The 19427-nt window shown below is 38.2% G+C and overlaps 1 protein-coding gene across 3 annotated transcripts; it reads right to left on the bottom strand.

The window, feature by feature from the left end:
- Positions 1–1977: 1977 nt before the first annotated feature.
- LOC115683819 (uncharacterized) lies at positions 1978–15577 on the bottom strand. Of its 3 annotated transcripts, none has more exons than XM_030608438.2 (22): positions 15063–15577; positions 14517–14560; positions 14348–14411; positions 13658–13772; positions 13514–13581; positions 13335–13432; positions 12508–12679; positions 11863–12085; positions 11074–11200; positions 10201–10307; positions 9999–10091; positions 8967–9095; positions 8659–8792; positions 7282–7368; positions 7108–7181; positions 5622–5808; positions 5455–5526; positions 4741–4780; positions 3779–4056; positions 3022–3199; positions 2596–2807; positions 1978–2411 (listed from the first exon to the last, which is right to left on the bottom strand). In XM_030608438.2, the coding sequence occupies exons 1-22, from the start codon at positions 15117–15119 to the stop codon at positions 2115–2117; spliced, it is 2856 nt and encodes a 951-aa protein (XP_030464298.1). In that variant the 5' UTR covers positions 15120–15577; the 3' UTR covers positions 1978–2114. The 3 variants fall into 3 exon arrangements, with proteins under 3 accessions (XP_030464298.1, XP_056165934.1, XP_030464297.1); XM_056309959.1 differs by having other exon boundaries at positions 10201–10310; positions 13514–13569; XM_030608437.2 differs by having other exon boundaries at positions 10201–10310; positions 15063–15576.
- Positions 15578–19427: the final 3850 nt, after the last annotated feature.

Genomic DNA, 19427 nt, shown 5'->3' with positions numbered 1-19427 from the left:
TAAGAAATATAATGCCGCGTTTCGTTATAAGGTGCCGATCCTCATTCGGCCCTCATCAATCCGCTTTGGATCCCACAAATCTCCCACGATAGTCAATGACAGTCTTGGTTAGAAATTGGCAGTATCGAGTTGAATCATCCGTTTCTGCTTTTCTGACAGGACAATAATTATTGAGCGGGACAACAGCATTGGATTCATTCGTTTATGGCTTCAGTTGGACCCATCCTGGATTCACCATTAACTTTGCCAAGCAATTGTAACTTTTCCATTCAATCGCATCTCTCTCTCCCTGAGTTGCACAATGACATCAAATTCTGAATACTTTTCATAGTCATACAGTATAAAGTGTTCCTTTCTAACATCATCAGATTATTATTTCTATACGCTAAGGCTACGCGTGGCAACCATTTTGTATCCGAGAACAGATTATGCTCAGAAATGATTCTTTTTTATTCCATACCCGGGAACAATTTCTAAACATTTGAAGGCGTTTGGTAACTGCCCAAAATTTCTATTTTTAGAATAGAAAAAGAATAAAAATGCATTTGGTAACTACACAAAATTTTTTTTTATTAATAATATTTTAATAATATTTTGAATTTTTTAATATTTCTTTCGTTCTTTTTTCCTTGGCCATGGCCGGTCCCCGGCGAGGGCGTCGCGGCCTTCACCACCGGTCGCGACGGCGAGGTCAGCCTCGCCAGATCACGGCGAGGTCAAGCCTCGCTCGGCCAAGGCGAGGCCGACCTTGCCGTCGCCACCCCTCATGACTGCGAGGTCGGCCTCGCCATGGCCGGGCAAGGCTCGACCTCGCCATCGTCATCCCCAGTGACAGCAAGGTCGGCCTCGCCAGATCACGGTGAGGTCGAGCCTCGCCCGACCAAGGCGAGGTCGACCTGGCCGTCGCCACCCCTCGCTACGGCGACGGCGACGGTGAGGTCAGCCTCGCCTTGGCCGGGCAAGGCTCGACCTCGCCCAGATCTGGCGAGGCCGACCTCGCCGTCACCAGTCGCCAGTTGCCGATCGCCGGCGGTGGGCCGGGAAAAAGATGAAGAACAAATAAAAAAGAAAGAAGAAAATCAAGAAGAATCAGAAATGGAAAAATTGTTCCAGAATCAAGAAGCTACTTTTTTTTGCTTCTTGATTCTGTTCCAAAACTAATTCTGGAAACAATTTTTTGCAAATTTATGCCCGGGCACAAAAATGTTAACAAACGGATTTCTGCTTCCAAACTGATTCTGGGAACAAAATAACAGAAATTTTTACTATTTGGCAAGTTGCCAAACGCCCCCTAAACTAACATACTCTAGTCCCGGGCTCCTCGCTTAAGATGTCTAACCTAAAGGAAAAGGCACGCCAATTGTTGCCAAGAAATATGGTGTAGATAGGCCATGTCACGTTCAAGTGATAATCACGGGAGCCTATTAACACTATAGCTATAGACAGATGTATATATCTAGGTTGTGGAATGAATAACTGACGAAGAGGTCATTCCAATCTGTCCGTATCCATTGTTCTAAACCATCCAAGGGCTTCAACTTTCGGAGTGCAGTCCGGGCCCCAAGTGACGGAGATGTAAGATTGGACCATACGAAGGCTCGAACGAAGGCAAATGCTCCGATATGAATAACATGTAAGACAAAAATCAAGAAAAGGTCTAGAATGCCACGAAAAGTCAAGATACTACAGCTGTGTCTGAGAAATAAGAAGCATTCATCTCTAGACCATCCTAAATGCCACGCAAGGTCAAGATACTACAGCTGTGTCTGAGAAATAAGAAGCATTCATCTTTAGACCATCCAAAGATCATTTCAGGCCCACCTAGTTGCTTTCAAGATTGAAGGTGTCCTGATCTACACTACCATGCAAGAAATTCTGATCTTACCGCCAAAAGAGAATAATCATGATTCAAAACGGTACCAGAACCTACAATCTTACGAACTAGACATGTTTTTTCCAGATAAGGATAGCAAAGAGTGATTAATTGTGTCCTATCTAAATGAATGTGAAATGACAATGGTCGAGTAAGTTCATCCCATGGGTGGATAAATGACAGTAAGGATACAGCCAGATAAATAAATGGAGAATATAGAGCGGCCCCCATGGAGAAAAGACTAATCACATGAGGCGACAGAAAGCGCTACACGAAGATCATTTGAGGTTCCACTTATGTACATTCGATATGTTTCTATTTCTTTGCTGTAACCTCTAGGAGTGTGGCTTGCGTAGTGATTGCCGCTCACTCGATCACGCTTGGAGAATATTATCTCCCTGACGATCGGTTCATGGCCATTGAGAAGATTGCCCATGCTTAGAACTTTTCTCCATGATTGATTGACAGTTGGTGGAACAAACATACTTGATACGATCGGCCTCTCATGATTTCTCACCTGAAGCTTCATACTGAACTCCTGCGCAAAATGAAAGAGGCTCAGGATGTTGCTCCACAATAAAGATAGTTCAGAAAAATTTTGTAGTGAGTTCAACCAGACACTGAATTAAATCTACTAGCCAGACTTCATTTTCTTTAATTGTGCTTAACTGGAACTCTACAGCCGTCGGAAAATAAAAACTGATTGGTTAGTAGCATGTTACCATATCTCCATTTTCTTCTACTGAACCTGTCCCCATTCTTTTTGAATAAAATTCATAATAGCTGGCAAAAATAGCCTCTGACATGGATGGTGCTTGCAGAAACTTCCGATGAAGCGACGCAGCTATAGTTAGTAACTTCTCAACATGTCCAAAAACAATGCTTAAACGCCTTAGATCTTCGATTGCCTCACTACCAGCGGACAAGCGATTGGCTGCAAAAGTATGAAAGCTGTAAGCAATCATGAGAATGTAAAGATACGTGAAAGCAAACAATTAAAATAAACTTCGGTCGAAATTTTTTTGAAGAACACAATGAAAATAAAGCCGGATGTTATTCTGGTTTACAGACTAAAGGGACAAACTATCCAATGTAAAATGGCCCAATGCAAAGAGGAAAACGGACAAAAGGAAACAGTAGAAACATACCCTGCAAAGGTTTCAGCATAGATGCCATGGTACGGTACAGTTGATCTGTTTTGGTCAGCATCTGCTTCAAACCTCCAAAACTAGTTTGGGTTAATGTATCAGCTGCTGCCCTGAAGGAGGTGCAGACCATTTGCTCAAGCAGCTGGTGGGGCCGTATTGTCTCCAGGTAATGGATGATCTATGCAACCAAACGCAATGATAAGGCACAAACAAAGCACAACTTAGAATGGGGCTAAAACTGAGTTCATCAGCCAAAAAGATACATCCTTTTGTTCTTTTGGTCCAGCTATGGAAACAATTTAAGCACGACATTTAGAATATTATTTGATGTCGAAAAGATACGGAGAATTTCTAATAGTTCGATACTGAGAGGTTATTATCTTTGGCAGTTAAGCTACTGACATCTGCCCATGATTTAGCTGGCGAGAAAAAGGTTGACGAGATATGCAAGGTAAGCACATGTCGAGAAGTTCAAAATCACTCTGGGATTTCACATTCTTTTGTTAGCAATCAGATTTAATATTCTTTTAAGCACAATAATCCAAGTGCAATCCACCTTATTTATTTTGACATGCTTCATTGCATCAGCAAAAAAACTATTGAGAACACTTATCTAAGAGCACTAAACAATTGTTTCAACATTGCATCCTTGAACAACCAGGAAGTACTTCAAAAGGAACCTCCCTCATGCCAGAAAAAAGGTCGTGCCTACAAAGTGCGAAATGAGCATTCCATCATTTCCTTGAGGAAAAGTTACCTTCTCTCCTTCTCTGTTTGGATCAAGGAGAGATTTCTGTTCAGAAGCTGGCAAAGCGGGAGCATCATTCCAAATCTTCCGCCACAGATTTCCATGTTCAGACATTCTCTGTGAAAGCCGTCCTTGAGGAGGCCAATCATCTTTTGAACCCACAGAAGCAAAACCTGAGGATGGTTCACTCTTTAGAGTATCATCTGTCTCCCAATCTCCCGGTGAATGCCATCGGATAAAATCTTCAAAAAGAGCTTCTGGATTTGCTGCTTTGAATGCCGACATGTCTACGCAGCATTTTCAGATCATTAGTACCAATTATATGCCATAATTACTACATTAAAGAGAAAGTATAAGTGGAGTCAACACCTCCAACTTTACAAATATATTCCGTGCAGGAGCTCAATGTACGCCGCTATGTTGTGACTAGCCATTATATAGTGACTAAAAATTAAATTCAAAAGGATTCCGAACTCAAAGTTGTCATGCTATGAAAGTACTTGCAATCGAAAAAATACACCTAAAATTTGATGTGAGAACGTGATGACAGTTGGACACGGATATTCGATGCATGATTAACACTAACCCTGAGTGCACGTAATTTTTTTCAAGAGCAATTGGATTTCATTGTCAGCAGGATGAGGACAATGAAATTTTGAGATAAATTCTCCTCTCCCAACATAGAAACAATATTTTCCAATTGCCCAATTTTGCATGTTAATTAGTTACACATTTCATTTGCTAACATCCATTCAATGTCTTGCATTCATACAAAATATCATAATGAAATCCTCAGATTTTTCATCAAAGATATTCAACAGCAGCTGGTTAATGTCAGTATACATGGTAAATGACATTCATTAAGTTTATATGAATGTTCATATTCATTATACAAGGTCAGAAATTTGTCAATATATTTTCAAGCTTATTTGTACCAATCCACGGAGAACACTTTATTAGGAGATAAATACCTGAAAATAAGATCTCTTTCTCCAACTGAGCAGAAAAACTCTGTAAATAAAACAGAAGATAACTTAATCCACAAATTTTGCAATTAGATGAGGAAAAGATATTAGATTGATTTGGAAATTGGAATATGGAAAAATATGAACATGCAAGATTCATTGATAAACTGATTAAGACAAATATAAAAAAATTTCAATCTTTTAGAATTCTCATTGATCTACCATTTCAACTCTTACTTGTTTCAGCAGTAACATATTGTTCCGTGGAGCTAAAGTCCAAAATAGGAAACAAAAGAGGTGTTTCCACTGTACAATATGGAGTCAAAAAGCCAAAACAAATTATTTTCACCCTTGTAAAAAGAAAACTGACTTTTGAAATAGACGCAGGCGCAACAAGCTCAGACTCTCCAGTTACCAGATCACGGTGCAGACAAACAAGATGGCAACCCCTATTAACACTAGACACGTTTCTACCTTAGGTACAACGAAACTTGTCAAGAACTACAATTAACTGTATCAATTCCATCTTTGTTGCCTTTACGTACAGCTAGACAAACTATCTGACAAAATGAGCTACTCAGGGGTCTTCACGTGAAGAAGGTATATAAGGGCAGGCTAACATTCCAGATAATTTAAGGATCTCAAGAGGATATTCACAATGCAGGCAGCCGAATAAATGAGCAAGGGAACTTGTCACTGAAAGTTTAAGCACAGACTTACAAAGGAATCACCAAAAGCATCGACAGCTTGCACTCGTTCTTCATGCATATCTTCTGTCATAAGCGGTGCCTCCTATCAAGGTAATGCAAGATTTCCAACCATGTCATTACAAAAGTTACAATTAACCCAATGCAATGAGTTCCAATTAGTCCAAGATGTTGAAAAACCTGCGTGAACGGGGCATGCATGCTTTGATGTGACTTCAGAAGCATCATTGGACCCACCACACCAGCAGAACCCCTCCTCATATAATCGGAAGATTTAGAATCAGAAGAAGGTGTGAAATCATCTGGCTTAGTACCATATGTTGGCCCACTAATTACAGAATTGTGAAAATTGGATGGTGTTGAAGGACTGTCAGAATAAACAAAAAAATTTAAAGTAAAAATGTGCGCATTGGATGACAACTGAGAACATGCTTCTGATAACAGCTATTTGTATGTAAATTTCAAATCAAGTGTAACGACGACATGTTGCTTTAAGAAAAAAATCATCCTTCATAAAAGCCCATCAACTAGCTGCTTTACCTGAAAGTTTAGTGGTGAAATAGAAAATATCTTCCCCCAATAAGAGAAGATAAGACCGGATTGCTTGTTACATTTCCAATCTATCATCCCAGTTAACCAGATCATAAGTTAATTAAGGACATTCATACTTCTTAATTCATTCAGCTTTTGCTAGCCTTCATAAGAAGGAACAATTGTTTTGGGAACCAACAAACTGAACATACGTTTTTTAGATTTAACAGAATACTAAAAATACATAGTTTCTCTGCACGCACAGCACTGCTAAATTTGTCATCTGCCAATTACCAAAATAGAAGGATCTAAAATAAACATCAAACGCACTCGGACAACTTTTTCTACACACCCCTTTTGTATGGACTTAATACTTTGCAGCCTTTGCTTTAGCATTGATATTTCAGATGACATCACCCATAACCCTAGTAGTTATTAAGAGATTCGAGATATCTCATACAACATCTATCCTACAGCTATAATGGAAGTAAGTTAACCACACAATTAAGGACATCAACAGACAATTCAATCATAAATAGGTCCGACTCAAAAAGAAAATGTACAAACTACAAACACATCGAATGGATCAAGATGAGAAGAAGAATATACACGGAATATTAGAATAGAGGGAGAGCAAGCAGGCTTTACTACAAGAAACTAAAATTACTAGGATTTCGGAAAGTTGAGTGACGGCTTACAGCAAAATATGCTAAACAAATTAAAATATGCACGCTTGCCTAAAAATCGGGCACAACCTTAGAGAACTATTTCAGAAAAGACAATTCAGTCATGTTTATCCAAAGTAGTTCTGCAGAGACCTCAGGACTTAGGTGCATTTATTAGTTTTAAAACTCAAGCCTTTATGTTAGGAACATCCATCAACCATAAGCTCACCCAAAACAAGAGCATGAAGGTACCAAAACTGTCGCATTGTTTGAAGAGTGTTGGTCAAATATATTGTCCTTATAAACGGAGCAGTGCACAGTCTTAACCTTAGCCGATCAAGCTAAAGCTTGACGATGCACTTTTTAATGATAGTACAAGTACATAAAGGAAACCTGCAGAGCCTTATTCTGAAAGACAGATATTTAGCAGATAAGAAGAACAAGAAGCATCCCTCACTTGCTCACTTCACCTGTCGCATTTTTCATCAAAGTGTTCGCCAGGGTCCGGTGTTTTCCATGAGTCTTCCACAACTTGATCATTTTCCTGTTCATAGCATGAGGAGGACATTTCATTGACAAGAACAAGAATATCATAATTTAGTGAAATGAGACAAAAGAAGCACCAAATGCTATAGAAATTTCACCATGATTACTGAATGACCATCTTCACTTCCGATACAATCATGATACTCTTCATTCAGTTGTTGCTTCTTTTCAATGCATATTGCAAGCTGGATGTCAAAGCAGCAAAGTTGAACAATTTTAACCTCATTATCTACCAACAATATGAGGACAATTGTATGCAGAATATACTTTCTCCCCAATTTGATCATATGTCCTCAACATATAGAATAATAGCCCAGTTTATGTGAAAAATAAAGAATGAATGAATGAACAAAAGCAGCAGCAAAGATGAAACTGAAGCACAAGATCAAAGCCACAGCAAATAATTACCAGTAGTAAACCTAACCTTAAAAAAACTTCAAAAGTCTGGGATAATTGAGTTATAAAAGAAATGGAAATATAAAAAATATGAGCAAAAAGTGAGCTTATTAACACTGCATAGTTTTTCCATCTTGAGAAGAATGCTTCAGAGTAAAAAGGTCTGCTATCATCACAAAAGGGATCTACTTGTTCTCAGTAATACAAACGTCACAAAAGATGGACAATGTCTTAATAAACTAGAAAAGCCAAGGCAGTAAGGAAGAGTTAAAAAAATAGTCTATAAGAGCAAGGTATCGTGACAGCATCACTCATAGAAAAGCACTTGCAAGTTGCATCTTGTGAAATTTGGTGGAACCACTGCCAACTGTTCTAAAAGCTTAAGCTGTTGGACGAAGGCGTAGTTTAACATTTAATTATTCTAACGCTCCCCCTCACGCTTAAACTGGTCTTTTTGCCTAGTACTAAGCGTGGATATATTTAATTGGAAAGGCAAATGGGGCTTAAAAAGATTCGAACACAGGACCCCCAGTTCTAATACCATGTGAAATTTGGTGGAATCACTGCCAACTATTCTAAAAGCTTAAGCTGTTAGACGAACGTAGTTTAATATTTAATTATTCTAACACATCTAAAAGTTCAAAACTAGCTATGGATGCCAAGAGCAAATTCTAAAGGAAATTTGCACACCAATGGGAAAGAGTTCGTATCATCAGTGTTATAATATTTAGTGCAAAGATTATTGGGAGATTGCTTCATAGACCTCCAATGTTTAACTACCAGTGTATTTGATAACCATGCAAATTTCACAGCGAGTGCCTCATGTTAACTCATCTCTATGGCACACGATAATTATTCTAGATTTAATCCAATCCATGTTACAAATCAAATTGTTCTGGATAGTCTCAATGTACAAATGGGGAATATAATCCGACTAACATGATTAAGGAACATAACAAAACTACAGTGCAAAGAATGTGAATATTAAAAGATACAATGTGTGGAACTTTAAAACATAAGCTTACAGAAGGAAAAACTAAACAAGAAAAAGATTTCCATTTAATGGCAATAATTATTACCATTTGTAATTTCTGGTTTATTAAACATGTCGATAAGTCGATTGAACCACTACCAGGCATTCGAGGCAATGGCTGTGACTCTTCCCAACACCAACGAACTTCCCGGACGAATTCTATCCAGAATGAAGCAATGGCTACACACCATTGACAAGACGTTTTTCAGAAGGATGAAATACATTAAAAAGGACACCCAACAATCTGAACCAAATTATTGACAACTAATATCTCTTTCTTTTGTAATGCTTTCTTCTATAAAATGTTTGTTTGTAACTTCGTTCACCAAAGTGCAACATAAACTTCGAACTTACCACGAATGTTACAATTGCCAAACCACAGAGAGCTTAGACAAAACTGAGCAAAAAGTGATTCAATAGGTGCACCCTTTATAAATCGTGAGTTCTTATGCTCGCTCTTTCTAAAACCTGAAACTTTAACACCTGCAGATAATGCAAGGAGAATAAGTATAGAGTGACTCAGAAATCCAGTATATGTGGTTTCAGATCAAGAAATTTTTATTAATCACAGCAGCATGAAGAAATGTAGATGCACCCCTTTGGTTGTTTTCTAGCTCCAAGCAGGTGACAAGGATAAATTTATTATATTTTCAGTAAAAGCAGTTATGGACCTGTTTTATCAGGCAACTCATCCCATCACTATCTATTCTACATTTTTTTTTCTTTTGGCCCATCAAGGAAAAAGGCACAGAAACAAGAAATGCGCTCAAACTACAGTAACACTGATAGACTCAATTATCTACCTCAAGTTTAAGCCCAAGCTATCCTAGCTGGCTCCAACCAGAACAAATTCATCACATGTTCTGCAACAGAGAAGACTTTTATACTTTGTATCATCAGCTAAACTAGTGAGATGGACAGTTCGGCTGAGTTCACAGTCTGTGAACATAAAATCAGCTGAAACTGCAACCTAGAAAGTAAAACCACCTGCGTCCTATTAAGTAACAAATTACCAAGCAACCCCAAAATACAAACTCCTGTAACAATCCCATCAAATATTACTACGGCTTTGAAGGTGGATCATCTTGCTGATTGTATGTATGTTATTTTCCCCCTATTTAAATAACTCATTTCATTTATGCATGTTGACCTGTCTAAAGTGTTATTACAATGCCTTTCCTTTGAGTGTTAATCAATCAAAAAGATGAACTGAAATATTAAGCTATCTTCTAGGTAATTATCATGCTTAGTAGACAAACAAGTTTCAAGAGAAACCATATAACCCCCCCCCCCCCCCAAAAAAAAAAAAGAAAAGAAAGAAATAGTACAAAGATAGAAGAAAATTAAAGTGAACAAAAACGATTTCACACGTGAAATATTGGATACCATCTTGAAATAGTTCTTTCAGCAAACGGTCAACAACTGATGGAGGAGGAATGACCATCGACGACTTCAAATTATCCATACCAGGCTTTTCCACTGCAATAAACGAGAGAGAGGAGCAGAACAGTGGAAACTTTTAGTAATATAATTTCTAGCAAAACAAACAGAGTAGATTTTACAACTAAATGAGCATTAACTGACGAACCAGAAACAAAGTCCTCCATAAATTGAGCCTCAAAAGACATATTCAATGCATCAACCAGCAAAGACAACTGAGAAGCAAATCCAACACCGTTTGCTCTTGATCCATCACTTCTGGTAAAAAGTAATAGCTCGTAAGTGATCCCAGAGTATAACACGATAGGCAAAGCTTCTGAAACTGAATAGTTTACAAATCCCAGAGCTTCTGAAGATTGGTAGTTTGGATATTCTTTGATTTTGTAAAAGTGAATTAAAGCTGCAAATGCGATTCCAAGGTGATAAATATGATTTAAATACTGTAACAATAGGCCCATCAAACAGCAATGGCACATAAAATACAACTATTAACGTTAGCGTAGAGGATAATGAGGAAACAGAACTTGACAAGTAGCAACTTATGTTATGTTCCATATTTCCAAGTAAAACCACAAGTTGAAGTTACTGCATCGAGAAGAAACAAATATGACAATGCAAGTGTGCTGATTAGTACATGTTGATAACTTTATTAAAATAAAATACAAGGTGCAGTAACTATCACAACAAGTAGGTTAGAAATGTAATCCAGTTAAGTTACACTTCAACTGTAGTCTTTTTTTTGGTCGAACAACTGTAGTCTGTATCAATATATTTGGACTTTCATTGTCAAGGAGCATGACTTGCTAACAAGCCTCAACTTCAATCCTTCACATAAATGAAAAACAAGCGTATTCTTATTTTATTCTCCTTTAAATTCTGAAACCATCAGTTCCAAATCAGGATTACAGGCAAATCCAAAATTGACCAATACATTCCGTAATCTGTGTCTAAAGCCCGAAACAGATAGATCATAAAGTAAAGAACTCTAGTTATTACAACAACAAAAGAAGTAGATTCTTACATTGTTGAAGGAATATTGGGACATAACATCCACTTTTCAGCTTCATGAGGAGATGCATTCTCAAGTTCTGCCATTTCTGAGGAACTTTCAACCATCTTGTCGGTCCATATGGTGACCAATTCAATTCCTATAGACACAATTAGTCAGGTTAGATTTGAGTTCGTACATATTAAGTATTCCATTAGCAACTAAAGACAAACCCCATCCCACATGAGTGCCAGCCTTTCTTTGTTAATACCCCGAGTGGGCTTGACATTTCGATATGCACAAAAAGCTGTTCAGTTCTATATTAAGATATCTTGCATTTGTACATTTTACCCTCCCCCCCAAAAAGAACACTGCAAGTAGTGCTCTTAAGTCACCATGTATGCAGGTCCATGGGAAATTGTTGAATATAGATCTTGTCAAAGAGGATTCAGTTGATTGCATAGGCTACTTAGAGATTCCTCATAATCAGCAATAATGAGAGTAGTCTCTGGGTATGAAAAAATGACTTCAAAGCATGAGTTCTAACTACTCGAATCAAATCTTTAGCTCCCCATATGCTAATACCTAATTATTACTCGTATGTTGATGTCCAGATATTTTGGCACCTCTACAAGCAGAAGAAAAATGAAGAGAGCTCTGGATAATCCTTTGAGCATGCTAAAAGATTTGTTACTGTTGGAGCACAATGCTCTAAAGATAAAAGCAGAGCAAATGTCAAGACACTGAATCAAAAAGCGGGTTCACATTTCAACCATTTGAAATGAAATAACAGCATTGAAGATTTCCAAACTGGAAATGCACCTCTCACAGGGTCTTCCGCAGAATACCACTCACTCCAAGGACAATCATCATCCCATTGTGTTCTGGTGTGAGTGTCACCTTTAGGACTCCCTCCAGATTCGACAAATTCAGCATCCACTCCACGAGTGGCATCATCATCATCATGAGAAATGGTTTTGTAAGTTAGCTTCATTGTGAAATGGACTTGGAAAAAATGTGCAGAGAAGTCCAATGTCGAATAGACCTTCAACATGAGAAGACACACCAATTACTTAGTATAAGGTAAGGAACTTAGAAAGGCACAAAAGCAAAAATGATAAGTATTTCTCCAAAATCGACAAAGTAGTGAGCACATAAAAAGCATGAACCTTCATAGAGAGATAATATCTCATAAATTATAGGCCTACAAAAGTAAATATCAGGAATTTCTTCCGATGAGTAAATCACATCATTCTGGCATCTCTATTCCATTGGGGACAGTCACAAATATAACTCAACTTCGAGAAGATTTTTCATGCAAAGGAACGTCACATGTGGAGAGAATAGCAAGTCATATGTTTTATCATTCCTGAGATTACCGAAATGAGAAAGAGAAGCAATAAAGTGCCTAATGTAAGCAACATTAAATTAATAGAGACTTACTATCTAAATGAAAAGGGGACTTACAAATTTAGAAACAAATAATTCAAACAATCCTTCCAAATGCATCAATTTCACAGGAACCTGACTGCTGATATGATCAGCCTCAAATCTTCTAGTGAAAATTGTTCCCATACTTTGGATTCCAATATATGATTTCCTCGAAGGATCGTGCACAGGAACAAAGGCTGGCCACATACTGCATTACCGATGTCGAAAAGATTTAAAAAAGTGTCTACTTACTCAAGTGGGAAGTGAAAGAAGGAGAAGTGTGCATCACCAAGTAAGATGCTATGAGAATGAGTCATAAGTGCATATGCATCAGTCATATTGTTCAAGGAGAAGCAAATCTTATATATTGGTGCCAGGGAAAATTGCACGACAAGTTCTAAACCTTATGTACAAATTCCAATAGAGACCTAAATTTTTTAATTGATTGAATAAATTCCTAAACTATTACCAAAAGATGCAATCAAGTCCTAAACACATAAATTGTCAATTAAGTCCTAAAACTTTATTGAAATATGTAATGAAGTCGTAAAACTTACATTAAAAAGTACAATGAAGGATGCCATGTAGGCAATTTTTAAGTGACACGTAGGTAAATTTAGATACTATTCATTGAAAGGACTTGATTGCGCTTTTGAAAAAGGTTTAGGACTTAATTGAACCAATTGAAAGGTTTAGGACTTGATTGCATTTCTTACGCAAGGTTTCAGACTTACTATGCACTTTTCCAATTGATACCACGTCTAGAAAAGTGTGGCTCGAGGACAACTTGACAATGAAATCAAATGAGCTTCACATGAGCTTCTTAGTATTAGTATACTTAAGGCTTCATCACGGATCCCCACCTTGAGCAATTTGATAAAGCAATTGCGACTGCGCTCAAAAGCTTACTAGACTCTGGAGCATCAAGAATGACACCGCTGACACTTTGAGGAGCGATGACCTGATAATCCAACCAATGTAACATAAGCATAAGGCGATGCATAGTTATAATTTTGCCAGCAAGATCTACGACAAATTATACCAAAAAGTCTTTGACACCAAAACAAAGTTGCAGATCGTGAAGAGAGCAATCCCAGTCTGCTATTTTTCCTGCATTACGAGGATATTATAAAGATGGATTCATATTAACATCATGCCATTGAATCAATTAAAGAGACTGAATTACCATCACTGTTGGTTTCGAAGTGGTACTCCATGCAATAGCTTTTCATTGCATACTTCAGCTCTGACTTCACTTTATACAAGTTCGTAGACGGACCCAAGTGAACTGCACCTTTTTTCTACATAACAACAAATCAGATTGTATTCTCTTGGCAAAGCTACACAAAACTCGGAAAAGTTATCTAGTCCCAACTCGTGAATAGAAGCTAAAAATATTAATGTTCAGAGAAACCAATCACTACCTCTAACGCAAAGTATTCTTTACTGCTGCATATATTTAAGCGGAGACAAAATCGATATATGAAGTGACAAATATCCTTTAACCATTCAAAAAGTCCTCATATGCCTGTTCTGCTAGATACTTTGTGACACCAACGGATTTTTAATTGTGTTAAGAATCAGTATGAACTTGAATAGAGCTTAACCCTAAATGCAATGATGAACGACTTTTAAATAGAACATTCCTTAGCGCTCAGAGGGGTAACATAAGCTAAAACTAAGTCTTAAGAGTGCCCCGATCTAAGCAACAAGAAACAATTGCTTCAGTGACTCAGTCCATTAGTAGCAGGTGCTACAAGTATAACAACTCAAATATATTTTCCATTGCCAGTTTTGACAATGTTCAGCGACTAACAATGCATACCATTGGGATTAACAAAACACAATAAAAAATTAATATTTCGAGTGGACATACCAACAAGTTTTTTGGACCATTGGCCATCCATTGTCGACAAACAGCCTCGATGTCGGATATAAATCTAGAGACAATCAAATTTCACCAGATTAGTAATTTGGATTTCAGTAATACATCAAAGAAACCAGGTCCATTGGCACCAATAGACCACGTCTTCGGTCTGAAGTACCTCTCCCACGAAGAAGCCAGAGTAAAATCATCAAACCGTTCAAGCTGCATGGTAAACAGACATAAATAGTTAAGAATCTACTCATTTGTATTGACATTTTTCTCTATGGAACCATCACGAAAAATAGTAGTGATATAAAAGAACCTAGCGATATCGTAATATTACGATTTTACAGTAATTCTGTTATTTTATGCTGTTATAAACTTCATTTATTCCGGAAACTCAATGGCCTTAATTTGTCTTAACCCTTCTGAATTCAACACTAACAGAACCATGCGGACAGCCCGCCTCTCCAAGCAATCATCCGTAGCACTAGCATTTTGAGTTCTGAAAACAATAACACAGCAGGAACATGCTTAATCCTGCAGGGGCCACGAAGATGGAAGCAATACAAACTATCCTATGGCTGCAAACCGTCACGCAACGCAATGGCCCATTGTTCAGGAAATTCAGACTAACGCAGTACGAAAGACGACGAGGTGCATCGTTCCAGAAGTTCTAAAACCTGACACCGAAGCATTAAGAACGATCGCGTCGCGAGCGTACCTCCTCTTCCTGCGGCTCGTCGTCTCCATCGGACTCGTTTCTGCTGGTGGACGCCATGTGAGCTTGGCTCGATTCGAAGCTGCTCTTACACCGACATCACCAGAACCGACCTTCGATCGCCGAATTCAGTACCAGCTTACAGCTGAAATGAAGAAAAAAAAACCCGCGCCTTCTCAATCAGCGGTGCGATCGGAAATGGCGCCCAAGCATCCGTCCGCGACGTGATCCCTGCGCCTCCCACGAACGGCGGAAAACTGAACCGCTTTCGCTGGATTCGGTGCGGCGCGTCCTTCGAAATCGAGACGGAGCTGATGAAATTCTCGTGGAGATTGCAGCATGTGCTTCGGGGAATGAGAATCGATGGCCACTGAATAAGTAGCGAATTGGAGCGCTGGCCGTTTCCTCTGCAAGTGCGATCGGATTCCGGCCCGCCTGATGGAGATGGCTCTGAATCCGTGAATCGGATCCAGTCCGTATTTGTATTGTATGGGAGGATGTGAGAAATTTTGAAGGCGTGGCTTGGTTTTTTGAGCTTCTTTCTTTTCTTCTTTTCTTTTCTTTTCTTTTCCCGGGGTTGAGCAAAATTCCCCATGTCCTCGGAAAATTTTTCCATTACCATATACTTTTATTTTACTTATAGGAAGTAATTAGAAAGATTACAGTTGATCTCCGTTGGTTTTTGTAAAAAATAAATAAATAATATCGCTCAAAATAATATTTTCATTTTCGATAATAGTTTGTGTTTAAACAATTTTTTTGACGATGAAAATATTTTTCATTCGTTCATTTTTATAAGCGACACGAGCAATCATTTTTTCGAAAGTATTTTTCAAATTATTAATTTTTCGCGAAACAAACGAACGTATAATGTTAATCCTTTCAATTTTAGATCTCGATTCGTTGGCTCTACTTTGTGACGACCTAAATAAAGAAATAGATACAACTTGTGATCTTCATCCATACTTATCTGATTATTAAGCTAGTGACCTTAGTTTTGTAAAAGTTACTAAATGCACATAATTTGAAGGTTACTTAATATTATAAAAATATTATTAATCACATGCAATTGAAACTAAGTCTAGACATATCAAAAGTTACAATTTCCTGTACATAAACTTACAGTTAACTTGAATGAATTGCAAACTATATATAAGTTCTTATTGTGGCGTACTAAATCCTTCAGACACTCTATTCGCGTGCTAGACAAGAGATGGATCCAGGTTAGTCTTTAGGAAGAGATCACAGATATAAACTTAAAATATGATATATGTGATGGGAGATTCGTTAAATAATTACTTAGATATATGGAAATTTTTTCTACAATATTATTTAATTTGCTCACATGTCAAATAAGAGATAGATCCAAGTTAGTTTTTAGTAGGAGAACAAGGACATGAATTTTAAATATGAGGTACGTGCTTCATGGAAAAAGGATATTTGTTAGCTATCTATTTAGATATATCGAACTTTCGTTATAAATTTTTTATAATTTCCTCTTTTACGTTCTTATAGTGAAAATAATTATTTTTGAGTAAGTCACGAAGAGTGGACTAAATATAAATTAAAAATTATGAATGAATTAAATTTTTTTTTTCCAAATTGTAATGTTAAAACTTATGTATTTTCATATTGCAACTAACAAATGGAAAAGCTACTAACTACAGAAGTAATCAACGTGGGTTCTCTAACTATAGAAGAGTGGACTACAAACTTTATGCTTTGGCATGAAAATCCCAATAGTAGATCTTAGGTCACCAGAGTCGAGGACTAAATTTCTGGTGCTCAGGCCCAGGTCCATTGAGGCCGGGCTTGTGACCGTGGTGCCAATGCCCAAATCCTAGTGCTTGCGCCTGTGTCCATCGAGGCCAAGTCTGAAACCCCGGTGCCTATGCAAACAACGAAAAATTTATTCTAGTTCATTTTTAGATTTCAGCTAAACATTGGAAAAATATTGTCATTTTCTTGAAAAATGACTTAAATATTACATTTTCCGCGAAATAAATAGTTTCGCTAAAAATTTCATGATAAAGGAAAATATTTTTCATGGAAATCATTTGCAAGGAAAATGATTAATTTTCATTTGTTTGGTAGTTCAGGAAAAGTGATTTCTTTTTTGTCAGAAGGAAAATTTATTTTTACTCAATTTACGCTTGTTATTTTTATTTCACGAATAATATTCTTCGTAAATCGATTAATTTTCTATCAGTTTCCTTCAAACAAATGTTCCCTAATACTTTCTTTGCTACACGAACATATCCCTGCAATCAATTTAACGTAGTTTTGTAGTTATTATAAATAAGAAGCACTATTAACGAGGTAAAATTAGGGTTATTAACCTTTTTCTAGAGATTAGTCATAAATTTTTGTATACAGATCTGAACCGACACGCTATTATTGAATGGAGCGAAGTTAATCTTAAAAGGGCAGTCAAATTGATCGAGCAATTGAGAGTTGGTGACTTTGATTTGACGTTTTCTAAGATTTCTAGCATGGAAAAGCAAGGGAAGTAATAGGAAAAATGGCTCAAATGAACGTTGAACTTTAATTCAAAATATAATATGATTTATGAATTTTTAATTTATTTAATGTGATCTTTGAATCACGGTTCGATGTGCAATGTAGTTCATAATCTTTCAATTTATTCAATATAATCTCTGAATGTTTATTCCATACATGAAAATGTTCGATATCCTTGAAGTCGAATTATTGGAAGGACAATATTAAACATTTTCATATAGTTCATGGACTAAGGCCCCGTTAGGTTCAGCATTTGGAATGCTCATTTGGGTTCTAAAATCCTTTGGCAAAATGCAAATGGTGTTTTATAACTTTTTTTACTCACTTTAGGAAAATGCAATTACATTTGGAATGCTCTCAAATGGACTTTTGGCCAATGCAATAGTAGAGGTGCCTTGAAAAGTTGCATTTTCAGAATGCAATTTGCACTGTTCATCACGACTGTTCATCTTCCCAAGAGATAAGTTCGGCAGTTGGTGACCGCCGCCTGAGGGCTAGCTCGACCCCGGTGACTGTCGAATGGGTCACGCGATGGCCTATGTCGCGCGACCTAGGCGACGCCCGAGGTTCGGCGACCCCAGGCGGCGATTGCCAGGGTTGCGCGACTCTCAGGCGATCGCCGCCTGAGGTCGTTGGACCTCGGGCGTTGCCTAGGTTGCGCGACCCAAGCGACGCTTGAGGTCGCGCGACCTCAGGTAGCCTCGCCTAAGGTCAGGCGGCGGCGGCCGCGTGACTAGATCTAGCCGGCGACGGCGACCGGATTTGGCCGTCGGCGGTTGGCTGGTGGTTAAGCTCCACCATAACCCATTTTTTTTTATTAAAAAAAATTAGCAAAAGTCCTTTAGTCCAAGTTGATTTTAAAAAACATTTACCAAATACTACGTGCATTTCGGAAAACCCTTTTAGCCCAAAGGTTTTTGCATTCCCCCGAAATCGAACCAAACGGGCCTAAGTTAAACATGTATAAAAAGTTCAGGGATCATATTGAACAAATTAAAATTTCATGGACCACATTACATATTTGACTACAATTCAGGAATCACATTGAACAAATTAAAGGTTGAAAGATCACATTGCATATTGAATTAAAATTTATGGACTATTTGTGTCATTATTCAAAAACAACGCGGAAATTAGTCTCGTCATTCGATTTTCTTAGACTAATTATGTCACTAAAATTAAAAATGAAAAAAAAAATAGACGGAAATGATTTTTCTCCTCCCTCCACAAAAATGCCTTTTTCCTCCGGCAACCGGCCCCTACCCTACCACCCAGCCGCGAGCTGACTTATCAGTGAAACCCTCAATTCCTTCTCGCGCACTGTACAACACCGAAACTCTGTCCTTCCCTTTTTCTCTCTCATCTCTCTCTCTCTCTCTCTCTCTCGCTCCAACAAGAAGAGAGAGATGGTGCCGAAGCCTACCTCCTCTACCCATCACCTGTCCTCTCCGCCCAAAAACCCTAGCCCGACCCCAATCTCGTAAAATCCAATCCCCCCCACCGCGTCTCGTCCTTTATATGAAGCCAACGCATCACGATCTCCCCACAATCGCTTGCACCATCGAAGCCCCTCCCGCACGACACCTTCGCCGACGCTCTCCCTTCCCCATTTCTCACGGATTCCATTCTTCCCAGCCGGTCCTAATCGGTGCGTTCCTTCGTTGACCCCTCGAGGTTTCAGCCTTTATACCTTGCTTCTTCGGTGGAAATCGGAGTTACGTGCACGCCTGGTGTGGGTTTGCCATGGCTTTAGATGATGCGGTGGTTTTGGGGGCTCCGATCTTTTTGCTCGAGCTGTTTTCGCGATGCTAGGAGACGTAGTTTTGCGCTAGGTCGTGCGATTCGCGC

Source organism: Syzygium oleosum, unplaced genomic scaffold, assembly GCF_021117445.2.
Source record: "Syzygium oleosum isolate NSW1041296 unplaced genomic scaffold, Sole_v2.1 Sole_v2.03, whole genome shotgun sequence".
In the NCBI taxonomy this organism is placed as follows: Eukaryota; Viridiplantae; Streptophyta; class Magnoliopsida; order Myrtales; family Myrtaceae; genus Syzygium; species Syzygium oleosum.
The sequence above is the reverse complement of the archived record's forward strand: the minus strand, read 5'-3'. Positions and strand labels throughout refer to the sequence as shown.